Source organism: Sturnira hondurensis, unplaced genomic scaffold, assembly GCF_014824575.4.
Source record: "Sturnira hondurensis isolate 20B ecotype Veracruz unplaced genomic scaffold, ASM1482457v3 Scaffold0001813, whole genome shotgun sequence".
NCBI lineage: Eukaryota > Metazoa > Chordata > Mammalia > Chiroptera > Phyllostomidae > Sturnira > Sturnira hondurensis.
In genome coordinates, this window is record NW_028074444.1 from 485,225 (window position 1) to 505,239 (window position 20,015).

The following is a 20,015-nucleotide window of genomic DNA, read 5'->3' on the forward strand; positions in this document are numbered from 1 at the left end:
GAATACACTTTCAGTGTTGTTTCTGACTACTACTACTTTTTCTCCACTGGTTTTCAAAGCCCCCAATTCTGGCCATTCTAGATTGCTTTGTCTTCTTCAAAAGGTTCATGCTTTTTCCTTAGTAACTTTTTAAAATTCAATTTATTGGGATGACATTGCTTTCCAAAACCATATGGGTATCAGGTGTACAACTCAACAAAACATCATCTGCACACTGCAATGTGCACCCATCACCCAGAGCAAAGTCTCTTTCTATCTCCATTTGTACCCCCTTTGCTTACTTCCACCTACCTCTACCCCCTTTCCCTCTGACTATCAGCACATTGTTATCTGTGTCTATGTGTTATATGTAAATGTTTATTGCTTAATCTCTTCACCTTCTTTCATTCAGCCCCACAATCCCTGTCTCCTCTGACAGCTCTCAGTCTCTTCTGTGTATCCATGCCTTTGTTCCTGTTTTGTTCATAAGTTTATTTTGGTCGTTAGATTCCATGTGCTAGAGAGATCATATATTTGTCTTTCTCTGACTGGCATATTTCACTTAGGATAATAATCTCCAGGCCCATCCTGTTATCACAAAAGGAAAGATTTCCTTTTTTAAGGTCAAGTAGTATTCCGTTGTATAAATGTACCACAGCTTTTTCATCCACTGATTTACTGATGGGTACCTGGGCTGTTTCCAGATCATGGCTATTGTAAATAATACTGCAGTGAACATAAAGGTATATAATTTTGAATAGTTTCCAGTTTCTTAGAATGTATTCCCATCAGTGGTATCCATGGGTCAAAAGGCAGTTTTCATTTTTAATTTTTAAGGAAACTCCACACTGTTTTCCACAATGGTTGAACCAATGTGCATTCCCACCAACAGTGCATAAGGGTTCCCTTTTCTCCACAACCTTGCCAGCGTTTGTTGTTTGTTGATTTGTTAATACAGCCATTCTGATAAGTGTGAGGTGATATCTCATTGTGGTTTTAATTTGCACTTCTTCAGTGATTAGTGATGTTGAGCACTTTGTTGTGTGTTTATTGGCCATCTGTAATGGGCAAAAAGCTGTTTTCCTTAAGATAAGGAACTCGGCAGGGGTGTCTACTTTAACCACTTTTTAAAAAAGATTTTATTTATTTATCTTTAGAGGGGAAGGGAAGGAGAGAAGGAGAGAAATATCAATGTATGGTTGCCTCTCATGAGTCCCCTGCTGGGAACTGGCCTGCAACCCAGGCATGTGCCCTAACTGGGAATTGAACTGCGATTCGCAGGCCTGCGCTCAATCCACTGAGCTACACCAGCCAGGGCTACTTTCACCACTTTTATTAAAGGTAGTACTGGAAGTACTAGCCACAGCAATCAGACAAGAAGAAGAAATAAAATGCATCTAAGTTGGAAAGGAGGAAATAACACTGTCATTGTTTACAGATGACATCATATTGTATATAGGGAACCCTAAAGAATCTACCAAAAAGCTACTAGGTCTAACAAATGCAGGATACAAAATTAGTATTCAGAAACCTGTGTCATTTTATACACCAATTATGAATTGTCAGAAAGAGAAATTAAGAAGGCAATCCCATTTACTATTGCAATAAAAAAATAAGGTACCTAGTGATATATTTAACCAAGGAGGTAAAAGACTTGCACTCAGAAACTTATAAGATACTGAATAAAGAAATTGAGGAAGATACAAATAAGTGGAAGCAGATACCTTGGTCATGGCTAGGAAAAACTGGCATCATTAAAATGTCCATGTTACTGAAAGCAATCTGCAGATTTAATGCCATTTCCCTTAAAATACTGATGACATATCTCACAGATCTAGAACAAATATTCCAAAATTTATATGGAACCACAAAAGACCCCAAATAGCCCTAGCAGTCTTGAGAAAAAAGAACAACATAGGAAGTATCATACTCCTAATATCAAAATAAACTACAAAAAATAGTAATTAAAACAACATGGTGGTGGCACAAGAACAGGCATATAGATCATTGGAACAGGATAGAGAGCACAGAAATATACTCACGCCTTTATGGTTAAGAACATACAATAGGGTAAAGACAGTCTCTTCAATAAATGGTGTGGAGAAATTGGACAGATAACATGGGGAAAAAATGAAACTAGACCACCAACTTACACCATACACAAGAATAAACTCAAACTGGTTTAAAGACTTAAATGTAAGGCATGAAACAATAAAAATCTTAGAAAAAAATAATAGGCAGTAAAATTCGTAGCAGTGTTTTTGCCAATACATCTCTTCTGTGAAGGAAACAAAGGAAAAAAAAAAACAAATGGAACTACATCAAACTAAAAATCTTTTGTAGAGCAAACAAAACCATCAACAAAATGAAATGGGAGTCCACTGAATGGGAGAACGTATTTGCCGATGATACACCTTATAAGGGGTTAATTTCCAAAACACAGGGTCTGGCAGAAGTAATGCCATTGGGTGTGACTGGTAGGGTTTGTGAATGTCTCGCATGAGATGGGCAGCAATTTGAACATTTCACCTCAAATGTCATATGGTATGCTTGAGTGTGATATTGTTATGTTTCAAAATTTCATGATTATGATTTTGTAATAAAAGATTTGGAATAGATTACCAGCTCATAAAAAAGGGACATTATTGTGCCAGACCTTGTATATAAAAAACTTATACAGCTCAACACCAAGAGGACAAACAACTCAATTAAAAAATGGCCAAAGGACCTAAATAGACACTTCTCCAAAGAGGACCTACAAATTTCCAGTAACTTTCACATGCTATTACCTGTACTTGAAATACCTTGGACCAATTACATTCCTTCTTTAAGACCCAGGACAGATAAGAGTCTTCTAGCCATCCTTTGGAAGCCATTTTCCCAGGCAATTTGTTCCTTCCTTGTGCTGTTTTTGCAACATGCATTTGGCATGCACCATGACACATCTTAGACATGTGTTAAAGTGTCTGCTTCTCTCTCTAGGGAAGCACTTTGTAACTTTTTTTCTGAACTCAATTATTTCAAAGGAATAGATCAGAGGTCTTTGAACCCTAGTGACTCACATGAATGGTACAGGGGTTTGAAATATTTTTTCAAGTATTAGAATATTACACTGCCTTAGGAGACTCATACCACCAGATTGTGAATCATTTGAAGACAAGGACTGTGTCATATCCAATTTCTATTCCCCCTTCACAGTAAGCTCCCAATAATTATTAGATTAATAAATTAAGTACCAAATAAATTTCCTTATTATTAGTAGAAATTTTTAAAGAAATTGACCACTTTTTTAGAAAAATGAAAAGTTGCATGAATAACTTCACATGCTGTAAAAAACAAACAATGTGGGTAGGATATGTTGGATGATGATGAGTGTCCAGGAAGAAGAAGATGGGTTGGAGACAGTTTAAATGGATTGCAGAAGACAGTCTCAACAAACAGCCTTGTAAAAAGGACAATTTGGATGTGAATGTGTTTGCAGCACCCATCCCACCACCTCCCACACCCAGATCACAAGATGCTGGCAAAGGCATGCCTACAAATCACTGCTTTAATGCAAAGCAAATGCTTGCCCCTAGAATGAAACAGCTGAAAAGAATTAATTTTCTCTGCTTTTTAGAGAAAAAAACACAATATATTTTTACCTGCTAATGTGTGTGCTTTCCAGGCCTCTATAGAAGTGCTTTATTGAGACCACTGTGTATAATATGGCTAATAATTGTGTAAACAAAGACACATCAAGCCTTCCAGTGGAAAAAAATGAGTTATTTTTGGTTTTAAGCTTGTGATTCAATACAAGTAATTAGAATATATGCAAATATATGTCATAAAAGGCTGTTCTCACTCTATGGGTACATTTTTTCCTTTGTAGCCTACCCTCTCTCTCCTGATGGTACCCTGACAGACTGTGAAGCTCAGGGGTTCCTGCCTTACAGTGATTAACAGGAAGCAGCGAGCACAGGGGTCAATTAATTTAAGAAAAATATTAAGCAATTCAGAACAGGAGGCATAGGGGCTTTTAGCCAGTAAAAAGGATTGTGTGTTTGGCTGTTGACTTTTGTGACAAGTCTGTGTTGGAATCCTTCATCCTAAATGGATTGGAGTTCCACAGTTTAGCCAGAGCCTATCATCTGATGAGCACACGTAATAATTGTTACTTTCCCATTAAGTTACCCTCACCTTACTCAGTGAATAACAGGTTTTTGCTATCTCTGAATATGTTCATGATGCTGATAATCAAGTTTGTACATGATACTGCTTCTAACTGTCCAGTTACCCTCTCTTTCCATTTCTTTCCTCTTTACTATGAAATGTTTCATATATATATATTTTAAAAGAAGAATGTAATATATTTGTAAGTTATAAAGGAGAGTAATAAAATGAACACCTGTGGACCCTCTACCCACCTTTAGAAATTGCCCATTATTCCTATCTTTGAAGCCCTCATGTGGGTCTGTCTGAACTTTATATAAATGGTGTATCATATTATTTCTTCTATGAGAGTTTTTACAGTTTCCTAATTGAAAGGATAATGAGTCCCTCTATCATTTTAGACTTAGCTCTATCAAATCAAACTGTTCTTCAATTGCCAATTCGAACTTAAATGTAGTGTCATCCTCTTCCTCCCTTTTCAGAACAGGCAAAATTCTTTATCAAGTACTATTTTTATCACTCTTACCAAAATTAGGTATGGTTTTTAAAAAATGTTAAATTGAATTGATGCTTCTCAGAATGTTAAAAAAATAAAATGTCATTTTACTGTAAGTTAAAATTCCAAACCGCCTTTTGGTTTTACTGGCATTAAAAATTTGGCGAGCACATATAAACACATGCACTTCAAAGGATCTTCATTCTTGGGTCCCCAGCAATATCACTTATTTCCATTTCATGGCACATGCCACCGTGAGCACATATGACTAGGCGTTCTGCTGGGCTCACACAATCATAAAAATAACCTCAAAGAGAAGGCAAATTAGCTGTTAGGCTGGTGGTGGGAAAAGAGGTACTTATGAATGTTCATCTGATGTTAATAACTTGTCTTAAAAATATAACAAATCTTTGTTCTATAAGAGGATTCAGTGTTGTGGTTTTTCTTTAGTGCCTCCGCAATGCTTTGGGATTGTTACATCTTCACTGTAGTCTTAAGAGATAGGCTGACACTTTGGTTGTTATTCAAGGATCAGATGGAAAGAAGCAAACTAAGTAATTTATTCTTAGGGGCAAAGTGAATAAGGCAGACATGATATTTCAACTTTTCAACAACTGAATTGGAATAATCTGTTGAAGTAGTGCTCTGAGATTTGTATAATTCAGAGTTAGTTTTCTTTTTTTAATTGTATTTTTCACTTACAGTTTGCATTCAGTATTATTATGTATTGGTTTCAAATGTACAATGTAACAGTTAGACAGTCATATGCTTTACAAAGTGTTTCCCAAATATTTCAAGTACCCACCTGGTACCATACATAGTTATTATAATATTGTTGACTATATTCCCTGTGCTTTGCTTTATAGCCCCAGGACTATTTTGTAGTACTTCTAGTTTTCATTTTTAAAATATAAAGATGTTGATTATAAACACCTATAATTTGCTTTGAAACAAAACAGAACTTTTCTTCCCTTAAATATCACTAACATTTACAATTGTTAGTGATAACAGCACTTTTTACAATTGCAAATAGATTTTCATCTGTGATTTTCTTCTCCATCATGAGGGTATAGTCCTAGCTATAATCTAACCATATAAGGGTATTTTTTTCTTGGCCACAAAGTTTTCCATCTGAAATAAATAACACAAAGACGTATGAATAGAATACTAGTGATCGTGTAATTCTTATTACTGTGGTTTTCCTAAAACTCTCAGAAAAACACTTTGACAAATTTTGTAGTCAATTTTCATCTGCCCAAAGGGTAATAGAAATCACCTTAGCATGAAATAAATCCTAAAAAAATACTTGTTGAATAGATGAAATTACGTTTCAATGAAACTTGTTTCACTGAATGCTTTTTTTTTTCCAGCGTAGAACTTCCAAGCCCTAGCCAGTGGCCCCTATTTCCGGCAGTTTCTAATACAATAAAATGATAAAACAGAAAGAGAATAGAAATTTCCTTCAGGGCTTGTATTACTATTTGACCCATATCCCTTTCTTCCTTTTCAGTCAGCATCCTTCTTCTGTCCTGAACAAATCTGAGTGAACCTTGGAAAGGAAGGATAATTATTTTCTTGGTTTAGTATAACGTGGGTTCTATACAGCTTTATCCCCAAACCTCCCAAGACAGTTCAGTGGTGAAAGTTTTTCAGGGGATCAGGCCAACTCAGAGCTACTTCATGGCCATAATGGGACAAGCGTTATATGAATCGTAAGGATTCCATGTCAGGACTACAGACTGTCCTTGTATAAACCCCCTGTTGTGTTATAAAGAACTTAACAACCATGGGGAGAAAATCTACAGTGATAAGAGGAGACTGTTATACTTACAGTTACTCAATCTTTTCATTTTAAACATGAACGTATCTCTATTATTAAGGAGTAACTTAAACACTGTGCAAATTGTCCTAGGGTAAGCCATTCAACCTAAGGCAGCAGCTGACTTGGCAATTGCCCAGGTCAAGACAGTTCTGATTTTAGAGTTCTGTTTTCCTTGCAAGAAACTCTGGGATGTGAAGTCAGGCAGAGAGCTTTTAAATAGGTGCGGGAGCCAGTGCATATGGGGGTTGTTAACAGCAATTGGAGAATAATACTTAAAAGAAAAAAAAAGTGGCCGAGGGCTGCTCTCTGGTTAGAAAAAAGAAACCATTTGGATAGAAAAAACTTGCTTGCAACTCTGGTAAGGAAACTTTGTTTGACTTACTTTAAACAGGATGACATGTGAATTGTTTTGAAGAAAAAGAGGTGTCGTGGGGGGAACATCATACGAGATACAGCTTATTGAACAGTGAAGGTGGTGATTTAAATGTTAGGAGGAGGCAGAGCTTTCCATAAAGCTAAAGACTCTGGTATATACTGGAGCGGCATAGGACTGAAGTAGAGCTGCTCTTGGACATTATACCCATAGTTAAATTCATTTGTTGCAAAGCATTCAATCCAACGTCCCGGAATATCTGGCCTCTAAGATTGTGTACAAATCCATTCTGAATGTCCCTGTATTAACCTGCCATTCTTGAGCACATCCCCCCAACCCATTCTCCAGCTGTGGGGTAGGATCAGTGTTGACCGTTTCTCACATCACCCTGTGTGATGTGATATGTTCTGAAGTCACTTGGAAAAGAATCCTGCTAAATCCCCATGTCCATCTTTCACATATAAAACCCACTCAGGAAATTATTTTAGCATGGCTTTCGGTATTGTTAATATTTCCTAATGGAGATCTTTTCATGGCCTGGGCATTTCCAGTTGTCTCACAATGTCTGTGCTTTGGCTTTTTGAAAAACAAAAGCCTTTTCAGATCAGTAGTTGAGGTATAAACAGTCTCAGGCCCACTACCAAAGAGACATATGGTCCTTACTGAAAGGCCAGGAGCTTCTCTAAGTGGAAATATGCTTCAGCTTGACCACACTAAAGGCTCTTATGGGCAGATGGTACTTTCACCTGTTTGGACAGGTCGCTCCAGGCCATTCCTTTACCCTGCATGTTGCTTGAGTTCCTGGTCTCCTATAAGTAAGAATTTATGTATGAAAAAGCCCTGATACTATGATGTAGCATTTTCCTGGTTTGTTGTACTATTATTAAAATAATTTTTAATACTGTTACCATTAATTTTAATTTTTAGTGATTGGAACAATTTCAGATTTAGTCACTAAAATCAAGAATCAAATTATAGACTTCTAGATATCACTGCTGGTAAGAAATGCTATTCTTTTGCTGAAATACTAATTTTTCTCTTCAACTGTATTTGAATAAACTTTTCTACTTTTTGCTGGGTTTTAGTTATAAATCAGGGGTTTTGAAAATTTTTATGAAATAAAATTTACCCTTGAGACAAATAAATATTTTCTACTCATTTATAAAAACTTAAAAAGGTTTTGACTTTAAACTTCTGATGGAAATAAAGATTTGTCTTGTTTGTTTTGACTTCTTTTTGAATATAACAGGTTTTGTGCTAAATTATATGTGCTCGATGTAAATTTAAGTAGGGATTTATTCATGGTCCTTCAGAAGATTTGGTCTTATTTTAGTTATGAGATCTGAAACAATTTGAAAGCATCAGATAAGTTTCACATCATAATACAGCATTCTCATGAAGGACAATTAAAAATATATGCTGTGGGCTCCAGTCACAGCCTGTGGCTAGGATGGGAGACTGCCATGGCAGCTGAGGGGAACAAGGCTGCAGAGGTGATAGTGCCAGAAGAATGCTGAGCAAAGACAAGTAGCAGGAGCAAACTGTTGCCAAGGAACTGCTCATGATCAAGTATGAGATGGGGAGGCGACGTCACCAACTGAGTGCTTTGGTCTTTGGTGGAAGTAATTGTTCTACTCAGCTAGTTCTCAGTGGCAAAAACAGTACCAGGTGCTGTTAGACTGGACCTTGATTCAGCAACCTTGGTCCTTGAGTTCTGGCTAAGAAAGAATTAAGAGCCAAGACTCAAACTATAAGAGAAAACTTATTCAGAAAGTCATAGAGGTAGAGGAAGTGATCTGTAGAAGAAATGGGCTCAGGAAACAATTTGTAGAGACAAAAGAAGGGGTAGTTGGAGCTTAGGAGAGAGGAGGGTAAAGGTGATGTGCCTGGGGGGTGAATATGAAGGGGGTGGGTAAAACAAGGGTATGCTCCCAAGAGGAAGAGCAGTACTGGGTCCTCCATCCTAAGGGCTTTTAGGGGTGGGGACTCTAGGAGAAGTCACAGGGAGGGATCTCAACAGCATATTCATCAGCTTTCTAGGTGTGTCCTTTCAGGGTCATGGTCTCCACTGATTGGTCACTGCCAGGGCAGGTGGTCATTAGTTAGTATAGCTAGTCCTGAGGTCAGCGAAGGCATCGCTTGTCTGGTTTTGCTACTTTTCTGGGCCTGGAGCTGAAACACAGCAGAGGCTTACATGTGATTCCTCTTGGTTAATGCCTAAGGGAGAGGTTGTGCAAGGGCCCACATGGGAGTGGCATGAGGCCACTCTTCAGCCCCTTGTTCCATCTCCAAGGGGGTCTGTCACATGACTAGCAACATACCAGGGGACAAAAGGTGAGGGAACTGTCAAAGCCACCTGACCAGCGATGTGCTAGGGGTTATCCTGGGGGAAAGGTCCTTGTTTTCCTAGTTTTGCCTGTTGCTAAGCACCCATAGTTTTCTGTCTTGGTGACCTCATGTACCTGGCCCATTATCCTTGCTCTATTCGTGTCTTTCTGACTGCCTACCACAAGCTCAGGAGAGGGCAAGGCCGAGGCTGTAGAACAGAGAACCACCATTTTACAAAAGAGAGCTTTGTAAACAATATGGTCAGAAAATGAAAACTTCATGTGCCTTTTTTAGTGAGGTTGAAAGGCATTTTGATGCCATGCCATTTACTTTAAGAGCATTTGAAGATGAGAAGAAGGCCCAGGTGGGTGTGTTGGAGTGAACTGCTAAACATGAACTGCTGCAACTATATAATGTTCTTTTTAAGAATGAAGGTGAATTTGCTGCCCAGTTTAAAATACAGTTCTGCCTAATGCCCAGTGACCACATGTGGGTAACTAGTGGTCTCTTTGAGCCTGATCTTTACATGTCTGAGGTAAACGTTCAGGATGCAGAACTAAAGGGCCCCCTCCAAAGTTGGAAAACCCAGGAAAAGGGGGGAAAAAGAAAAAAGAAGGCCTCCACGGCTGCACAGAATGCCACCAGTGAGGAAACATTAAAAGAGAATGAAGCTGGGAACTGAGGTGGGTTCCATCTCCCCAGCTTGCTGCTTTTGCCTCATCCCCTTCCTGTAACACCCCAGGCTCTGTGAAATGCAGTTAGTCTTCTCCACCCAGGACTGCCAGCAGAGCAGAGGTCTCCCTGCCCCCATCCCAGACCCCCAACCCAACCTCCTTCCAATAACAACCGCTGCAACTGACTCTGGTCTTGGGACACCAGGCTTCCTTGCCACCAAAGACTAATGAAATGAGGAGCCAAAAAAGTACTAACATCCATCCCATTACCATTATGTCAAATTTCAGTAGTTCAGAATATCATAATCTCAACAGGGAAGAAATTAATTCGCTATAGATAACACAGAGTAACGGGATAATTGAGATTCCTAGGGGTATTTTTTTTTAAATAGAACATGAATGAATACAAGACAAAATTCAGAAGTTTCAGAAAGAATAGATTGTGAAAAATAGGTAGCCTCCACTCAGCTTTCTGAATCAACCAGTTCCCTGTATAGTAGCAGCCACTCTTGCTAGTTTCCTAACATATTCTTCAAGGAAGATAGATCCATGTTATTGCAAACATGTTCATCTATGGTGTGCTTTCATTGTCTTTCACAAAAATGGCCACACATCCTATATTAATCGTTCTCCACCTTGCCATTTCTATATCTGTCTAGACATCTGTTTATCTGTCTATCTAGATATTTGTTTATTTTTTCCTCACCTGAAGGAATTTTTTTCATTGCTTTCAGAGAGAGGGAGAGAGGGAGAAAGCATTGATGTGAGAGAGAAACATCGAGTGGTTGCCTTGTATGTGCCCCCACCAGGGATCAAACCTGCAACCTGGGTATGTGTCCTGACTGGTAATCAAACCCACAACCTTTTGGTCTATGGGATGATGCTCCACCCAACTGAGCCACACCAGCCAGGGCTCCACTTTGCCTTTTGTTTTAGATAAACTATATACTTGCAGATTCGTGTTTTTTCAAAACTGAAGTAAGTTGTATTAATGAGGTCTAAAATCAATTTAATGGATCACAAGCATAATCTTTTTAATGTGGTAGGTAGAATATAGGAACCCAATAGGATAAACCAATGCATTGTGAGTAAAATGGTATGATTTTATGAAATTTCAGTTATAAAGAAATGTGTACTAAATGACAATATATGGGGCTTTTTGGGTTTGCTTTTGCTTTTTTTTGGTTCATGGTCAAAAAGTTTGTAAAACACTTAATGTAGATGATTTCATATCACCTATATAGAGCTACCTCCTTTGTTTTTAATTATTGCATAGTATTTTATTAAATAGAGTTCCATAATTATGCATATATGCTCCTACCAATAGGCAATTAAACTATTTTTTAGTTTCTTCCTAGTTAAAACTACCTCAGTAAATATCTTTGTAAAGATGTTATTTCATAAATATACATGCATGTCTTTAGGATGCATTGTAGTGTATGTCACTTTGATAACTACAGTCAATGCTCATGATTTGTAGAGTTTATATAAATCTTATTACTTGCTGAAATTTATTTGTAGTCTCAAAATTAATACACTCAGCATTTCACAGTCATTTGTGGGCATGTGCACAGTAGTGAAGAATTTGTCACCTTAACATGTACATTCCCAGCTGAGGTGAACAAGGCCTTTTTGTTTCAGCTTTCATACTGTAAACAAGCGACCTTCTTGTGGTCTATTTGTGCCACATCTTTCATGGTTTTGTGCTTTGTGTTGATGATTTTGCTTTAAAAATGTACCCCAAGCATAGTCCTGAATTGCTGTCTAGTGTTCCTTACTGCAAGGAAGTTGTCTTGGGTAGAAAATATGCATGTGGGATAAACTCATTCAGGCAAGAGGTACAGTATTGTTGGCCATGAGTTCAAAGTTAATGAACCAACTCTGTATTTCCAAAAAGGGAAGAGGAAATTCACTGATCTTATGCTGCTTTAGAAACTGCTGAAGTAACATCTACGGTGCCTAATGAAGCCATGGAAAAGCTGGAAATGTCATTCAGTTTGTGGTTTCATGAGATGATAGCCAGTAAAAAGAGCATAGGGGACAGCATTATCATGAGGCTGAAGGCCACAGAAACTCATGGGCAGGTTATCCAAGGTCAGGAAAATGTTAAACTCTTCTTGGCTAGTATTTTATTATAAAAGAATACTGCATATGAGGAATTACTTAAAAGATATATACATTAAATAAGATGTCTTTAAACAGAATCCCACATAAGGTTACTTGCAGGAACCTCATGCTGTATTTCTCTTAGGAACAATAGCTCCATGTTTTCTAATTAATTGTTCATGGTGACCTTATGGGACATATAACTACCACAGGTTACAAGAATGTATTTCCAGGTGGCCATACTCCTACCATCCTTGTATGAGAGTGCTCTTTTCTTCACCCCCAGAGAAGGAAAAAAAGTTATTTCAAACCTTTTGATATATGATAACCTGATAGTTGAGTAATGGTATCTTGTGGTTTTAATTTGCAGTTCTTTTAGTAGGAGAAATGTAGAAGAACATCTTTTTCCTGTTTTAGAGCCATTCATATAGTTTTTTGTTGTTCCTATTTTTTCTTTATCTTTGGATATTTGTCTCTTATTGATTTATAGCAGATCTTTATATATTAAGAAAATGTCCTTTTTCTATGCCATGGATTGCAAGTATTTCCTTAGTGTGTCATTCATATGTTGACTTTTTCCCCCACATGGCAAAGAAAATACTGTAAATATTTTTTTAATGTAGTCACATTTATTGATCTTGTCTTTTATGACCTCTGGATTTTGTTATTGTTTTAAAAGCTTTTCTTTGGAGATATTTAAAAGTTGAATTTGTGTTTGATGTTTTGTGGTCCTTTGGTGTTTGTATGGAATCTGATCCTCTTAATATGTAACACTAATTATAAATCCTTTTCAACCTGAGTAAATTTCAGAGTAATAGAACAATAGGAGATCATATGTTTTGGAATCCAAAAGTCCAGTTTGAAGTCTAGTTTGTTTATGTACTAAAAAGACGTAAGTCATGTTCCGTACTTTCTGCGATCATCAGGTGCCCCCATCCAGGGTTTGCTGAGTTCTTCAAAAGATCGTGCCTAGCATATGCTAGATTCTGAGTGTTAGTTCCCTGTCCTGCTTCCCTAAAGTCCTCCCCCAAAAAGTAATTTGTTATGTTAACTTAAGACATACACTAAAATAAATATAATAGGGTTTCTTTTCAGAAGCACTCTGTAATTTAAACTGTAAATAACTCCTGCCAAGTTTCTTAACGTACCTTGAACTAGTTATGTACTGAGCTGATCACTCTGTGCTGATCTGAATTGCTGGTATCAATACAATGCACTTCTTTTTGTTTTTTGTTTGTGAAAAGAATGAAGACTCAATTTATAGACATTAAGTTACTTTCTTTAAGGACTCCTAAACTCTAAATCTAGAGTTTAGATTTAGACTCTAAACTAAATAAAAGTTTAGATTTCATAAAATCTAAACTTTATGAAAAAGCATTCATTATAAAAATATTTAGTGTGGTCAATAAATATACCCAATTTATTCTGTTTTGTAAGTGTGAATGTTTTATATATCACATTTCTTAAAGCAGGTTACATTTTTAGAATAATGCAGTTTAAAATGATCAAAATTGTGTCTTTAAAAATAAATAAAATATAATGTTTTTATCCTTCACTTTCATGATTAGATTTACTACATGTCCATGGGTTTTTGTTGTTGTTGTTGTTGTTTTTGTTTATTTATTTATTTATTTATTTATTGCTAACTCATGAGCAGTTCCCACCTTAACATTAAGGGCATAAGGAGAAGTCACAGTTTCAGAAATGTCTTAACTTTGTATTTATAAATACAATTGCATTGTCATTACTCTAGGAAAATTCAGTAAGACTTAAGTGCCTTTGCTCTGTTAGGCAATTTAGAATATCCCAGACCTTGCTCTGGACATTAAGATTTTTGAAGTTCAAAGGAGATGTGTGAGGAAGAAAAAACATCTGGTGGAGAGAATTCGCTTCATTGCGTGACACTGTTTCCCAGCACTCTTTAGCAGAGCGTCTGTTTAGCAGGTTGGCAGGTTTGATAATTAATTAATGATGAGGGAATGAGCCACATATCTGAGGAACTCAGTTTTGTCCCTTACTGCTTCTTTCTTCCCCACATGTCTGGCAAAGTCTTCAGAGTCTAGGATCACTGATCCCACAGTTGTGTCTCAACTCAAACACTTGTCTTCAGGCTTAATTAGCTCAGAGATATAAACAGATGGATGGCCTGGGCCCCAGAGGGTTTAGTGTTGAGCAATGCAGTTTTATTATCAGGGACTTTTGGAATTTTTGTTGGAGAAGTGCCTCAAAACTTTAAAAAATGCCTTTTAAAAAACTCAGGATTTTGAAAGTATGTACTTGCAGGTGACAAAGTTTTATGTGTATCTCTGCATATCTGAATTTTTCTTTTTTGTGGCTTAATTCATATATAATTTCAAACTTACAGAAAAGTTATGAGAATAATACAAGGGACATCCATGGTTTCTCTACCCAGATCATCCATTGTTTTTGTTTTCTCCATTTGTTTTTCCATCCTCACGCCCTCTTTCCCCTCATCTTCCCTTTAGGCATACACACACATAGACACACACACTCATCCATTTAATCATGCACATATTTTTCTAAACTATTTGAGACCAAGGTGGAGATTCCAGGGGTCTTTATTCCTTTATTTCAGTGTGTATTTATTAAGAACAAGGCCATTCTTCTAAGTAATCATATACATATACCAGAATCATGAAATTTAACATTGAAACAACACTATTATCAAATCCATAGTCCCTTTTTAAACTCCATTAATTATCTCACTAATGTCCCTTATAACATCTCTCACCCCCTAGACCAGGATCCAGTCTAGGATGACAGGTTGCATTTAATTATCATGTCTCCTTTAAATGGAAATAGTTTGTCAACTTTCTTTGTATTTGTTGACTTTGACATTTTTGAAGAGTTCAAACCAATTAATTAGTAGTATTCATATATCGGATTTGTGTGGTGCTTCCTCATGCAATTCTGGTTCTGCATTTTTGGCAAGCATACCACAAAAGTGTTGGCAAGTCTCAAGGTGTCTTATCAGGAGGCACATTGTGTTGATTTGTCTCTTACTTGGTGATGGTGGCCTGGAATATTTGGTTAAAATGGAGTCCACCAGCTTTCTACGCAGTCAACTGACATTAAATTTTCCCTCTTTGTATTTAATAAGAATTTTGTGAAGAGATTATCTTGAGACTATGGAAATAGCTTGTCTTTTTTCAAATTTTCACCAACTAGTTTTAGCAGCCGTGATGGTCTGCTAGCTCTTCTCCCCCGTTTACTTACTCATTTGTTTGTTTGCATTGGTACGGGTTTGCTGGTTCTTACCATGTTCAGTGTTGATGCTTCATTATCATTATTATTTATTTTGGTACTTAGATGGACACAGATTTGGCCAGCGGGAGCCCCTTCAAGCTGACACCTGGTCCTTTTGATAAGTCCTCATCATTCTTTGAGCACTTTTTTACTTTCTGGCACAAGATGTTCCAGATGAATTTTGTATTTTCTCTGTCCCAGTCCTGGAGTTGACATTTCTCCAAGGAATCCTGGTTCCTTTTCATGCAGAATGGTATTTAGAAACCAAGATGTATGTGTTGTGTGTGTTTTGAAGGAAACTATGTTATGGAGTATTACATTTACTAAGTCATTGTATATTGTACATGAGTGTGTGTGTGTATGTGTGTCTTGAGTGTTACAAGTTTAAAACAGAAGAGCATTTATTTTACATATAATAATTATAAGTTTTGACAAGAAAGAAATACAATTTTCATTTCACAGTAAATGGCATTACACACTTTTGGGTACTAAATCATCTTGACATTTACGAAGGAGCAAATGGAAAGTAGGAAACTGAGTGTGTTAAGTATAAAGCTATCTTTAACTGTTCTATTAAAAAGCAAAGATTTATTTTCCATCTGTGATCTGAATGTGCCTATTTGTGTTCTCTTCCATGGCAGTGGAATTTCTGTGGAGCCACACAACAGAGAGCATGTGTGTTGGATATATGTCAGCCCAGGACGGGAAAGCCAAGGTAAGCGGGAAAACTGGGGCATAACCTGAAATCCTTGCAGCCATGGCATGAATCTCTGACAGGCTAAGTTGATGCAAATGACTTTTCTCAGCCTCTCTTAGGAAGTAGCTCTGTGATCTTTATGAGAATCTGATGAAGTAGAGTTGATGATTCCCAAAAAATAAACAGCAGGTCTTTTACACTTTTGATGATGGAGCAGATAGGAATAGAAAAAACTTGTTTTTCTTTGTCCACTGTGAATAATTGGGAAAGAGGAAACTGGGATTGAGGAGAGAAAATGAGAGTGAAGCTGATGGGCTATCAGGATGAAGTGCTTTTGCAAGGAATGTTGGAATAGATAAAGAAAACGTAGGTAAAGAAAGCCAAGTGCCTGGACTACATCCTGTATGTATGCCGGCAGAGGTGGCTGACATGCCTATGAATACAACCTGGCTTGTGCTCTGGCACGTTCTGGCACACCCTGGCGTGGTGTCCTCATAGGCAGAGTCAGAGGTCTGCCGCTGCGTGTCATGTGCCCATGGCACACGTCCCTCGGTGAATCACAACGATCACATAGACATCCACACAGCATCTCCTGAGTTGCTTGATACCCCTGCACTCATGATGGTTGAAACTGGGAGTGAGAAACGTAATTTGTGGATTTTATTACACTGGCCACTTGTTTTTATTTTTCATAAAGTTTTTAGAAACAGCTGTGGCATATGATCTTTACATGGCATTAAAGTAACTCATTTGTAAAGCTGTGAAGTTCAGCAGCTTCTTTTTTAAAGAGCATGATTTATTTCGCGCATTTGGAAACATAAGTAAGGAAACTTCTGGTATAAACTGTCTGATAGAGCTGGCATCATAAATTAATGATACATGTAAGAAAGAATGGTTTATTGCTTATTTGTCATATTACACGCATCCAGACTGTCCTGTGTACATTGTCAGCAAGTGGTTCTTTGTCACAGAGTTTCTGTGAGTACAGCGTATAGAAAGATCTCATCAGACAGGCAGCAATTCACATTCGTAAAACTGTTACTGAGCTCCCCTCCTCTGTGTCACCCTCACCTTGTTCAAGATTTATATTATATTAGTAAACTTATTTTATAAGAGAATGAATGCATAAAGATTGCTTTATTTCATAGTATTTAGAGAAGGGAATTATAACTGCCCATTTTATTTTAAAGGTGATTTATAGATTTAGAGCAACACTGTCTAACAGAATTTTCTGTGATAATGGAAGTGTTTTATACCTATATCATACTGTCCAAAAGGATAGCCACTAGTTGCACATGACTATCAAGTACTTGAAATATGGCTAGTATGCCCAAGGAAAAGAATTTTAGATTTTACTTAGTTTAAGTTTAAATAACCATATATGTCTAGTGGTACTGTATTGAGTAACATAGATGTAAGAATGAGTGGAAAATGGTTATTCAAGTATTTTCAGAACACTCTTTTCTTCCCAATGACAAAATGGATCCAAAATATAAAATGTCTGATAAGCTATAAGAATCCTTGCACAAGGATGGCATGCAACCATTTATGTTTTTCTCACCCCTTACAAGTTGAAATTGTTTTTTAACCAAAGAACATTGTGTGAGGTGGACTTCAGTGCTGAAACCAGCTTGGTGGTGTACGATCATGTTATTAAGTCCCTTGTGTGTAAATGTTCTTTTTATCCCCACTGGTGGCCTGTGGAAGATACCTTACTATTTAACATGAAGTATGGGTGGTAGAGGGGAGAGTACTGCATTGAGCCAAAGATGTTTGGCCTCCAGTTGCATTGCTTGACATCTGGTGGACATGGTTTTCATATTGCTGGTAAGTTCTCCAGCTGGTAGTCTTGATTAGGCCAATAGATACAGCTGCTCCTCTTGCCTCATTTGTAAATTATGTTTTTGACCTTATTTGCAGAAAGTTAATCCCTCTCCCTTTTCTTCCTCCTTTGAGCCTGTGGCTACAAATGCTGTAAAAAAAAGCCCCAAACACTAATGCTTTGGCTGACGAATTCTATTGATCAAAAAAAATAAATAAAACCCATCTCTTTTTTCATACAGGCTGGAGTTTTATTGCATTGCAAGTAAGACAAAATTATAGATGAGAAGCGGGACTCAAAAGAGAAAGGGGACTATCACAAACTTCATATTCTTTGTGTCTATTCCCCAGTCCCCTAACTTCTATGAAAGAATTGTTGAGTTACTGGCATATCTGTTCAGCAGAACGACTGGTTTGTAAAACATGCTTTCACATAATGTTGAGAGCCATGGTAGTAAAATGAGAAAAGAAGCATCTTAAAAACTAAAAAAAAAAACCAAAAAAAAAAACAACCCAATAATTTCAAAACTATTTCTAAACAGTTGTGTTTCGTATTTCTTGCTTTCTAAAAATTACCTTTTGAGCTTGTTACCAAACTCAGAAATAAAAGTCACCAGGCCATTTAGACATTTTATATAAGCTAACTGTATTTAATCTAAGTTAAAACCTTGAATTAAAGCTCTCATCAAAATTACTCGGCTTAAAAATGCTGGATAATAATCAATATCATTATAACCAAAATTCATGTTATGTATAATTTGAGTAAATAGAGGTAGGTTCTTTTACAAGTTTCTTTTTTTATATAGAACATTTGTTCAATTACATCATCTAATTTCTAGAGCATAATTTAAAATATTTCTTTTCATTGAACAAAAATTAGGGCACTGATAACAGTTGGATTTAAAAATCAGGTGCCTATATCCTACCCATATAGCAATTAATGAACAGTTTTAATAAGCACCAAGTATACATGGACTACTGTAATGAAAACAGATATTAAAACTAGCATGGAACTTTTTCAAGTATAATAAATGAAACCGAGGTTTCTTTTACTATGTAGAGGTCACTTTTTATAGCAATAGTGAAAAATACTATTATAAAAATTTATCCTTGGGAAGGAGCACGCTACTTTGTGGTCTTAAAGTATCTCCTGACAGATTTCTTACTAGCTCCTGGGGAGAATAATAGAGAAACCAGGCAACAACTTGACTGTGTGATCAAAATTAGTGTTATCATTAAGGGGCAGATGGATATCACATGCCTCTGGATGTGATAACCTGAGAAGACACAAACATTACTTTTGTTGTAATGCATCTGGAAGTGCATAACCTAAATCTGATCACAGGGAAGCATCAGGCAAATCTAAAATAAGGAATATTCTGTTAAGAAAGAAAAAAGAGTCTATACAGGTGTCCTTGAACAATGTGGGTATGAATTATGTGGTCCACTTATATGTGGATTTTAAAAGATAAATACAGTAAATGTATTTTCTCTTTCTTACGATTTTCTTAATAATAACATTTTTTTCCTCTGGCTTAGTTTATTATAAGAATACAGTATGTAATATACACATACAAAATATACGTTAATTGACTATGTTATCAGTAAGGCTTCATTGGTAAAGTCAAAAGTAGGCTATTAGTAATTCTGTTTTTGAAGAATCAAAGTTATATACAGATTTTTGACTACATGGAATGTCAGTGCCCTTAATCCCCATGGTGTCCAAGGGTCAACTATATTCTTAAAAATGTTAATGCCATGCCCAATGGGCCAGTCGGTGGCCACCGGAGAAAGATCATGGTAGGAAAAGGCAGTGGTGGCCACACAGTGGGAGTGCAGGTGGCGCGGGGCTAACCGAGGTCACACATTCGTGTGCAGATAAAGTAGGCAAAAATGGGCAGCAAGACTGCACAACCGAGGGCCTCAGTGATGGGAAATAAAGCCTAAAGGCAGCCATTGAAAAGGTGTCGGCTTGTGGGAAGTGGCAGAGGGGACTGAAATTCAAGAGAGAGTGGAACAAATGCCATTGCTCCCTCTCTGACCCCACCCCCACATACAGCATCACAACCCAGTGACATGGGTTGCCCCACCCTGGTGAACACCTAAGGTTCTGCCTCTCATATGTAACGGATGCGATCTGACCAAAAATGGCTCAATCAGGAGAACAGATCAACAGTATCAAGATACAAAGAGAAGCAACAGCTTGGGAAAACATATTTGCCAATGATACCTCAGACAAAGATTTAATCTCCAAAATATACAAAGAACTCACTCGACTCCACTCAAAGAAGACGAGGAAC

General features: G+C 37.1%; 1 protein-coding gene across 6 annotated transcripts in view; it reads left to right on the plus strand.

Annotated features, from left to right (window-relative positions):
* TASP1 (taspase 1) overlaps nucleotides 1–20,015 on the plus strand; it is a 355,079-nt gene that overhangs the window by 301,461 nt on the left and 33,603 nt on the right. For all 6 annotated transcript variants that reach the window (XR_005064338.1, XM_037031312.1, XM_037031321.1 and 3 more), the window contains one exon: nucleotides 15,839–15,912. Coding sequence is in view for 5 of the 6 variants with exons in the window: in XM_037031312.1 (XP_036887207.1) it covers nucleotides 15,839–15,912 (74 nt within the window). In the remaining variant the exon portion in view is untranslated. The remainder of the gene's footprint in view (nucleotides 1–15,838; nucleotides 15,913–20,015) is intronic.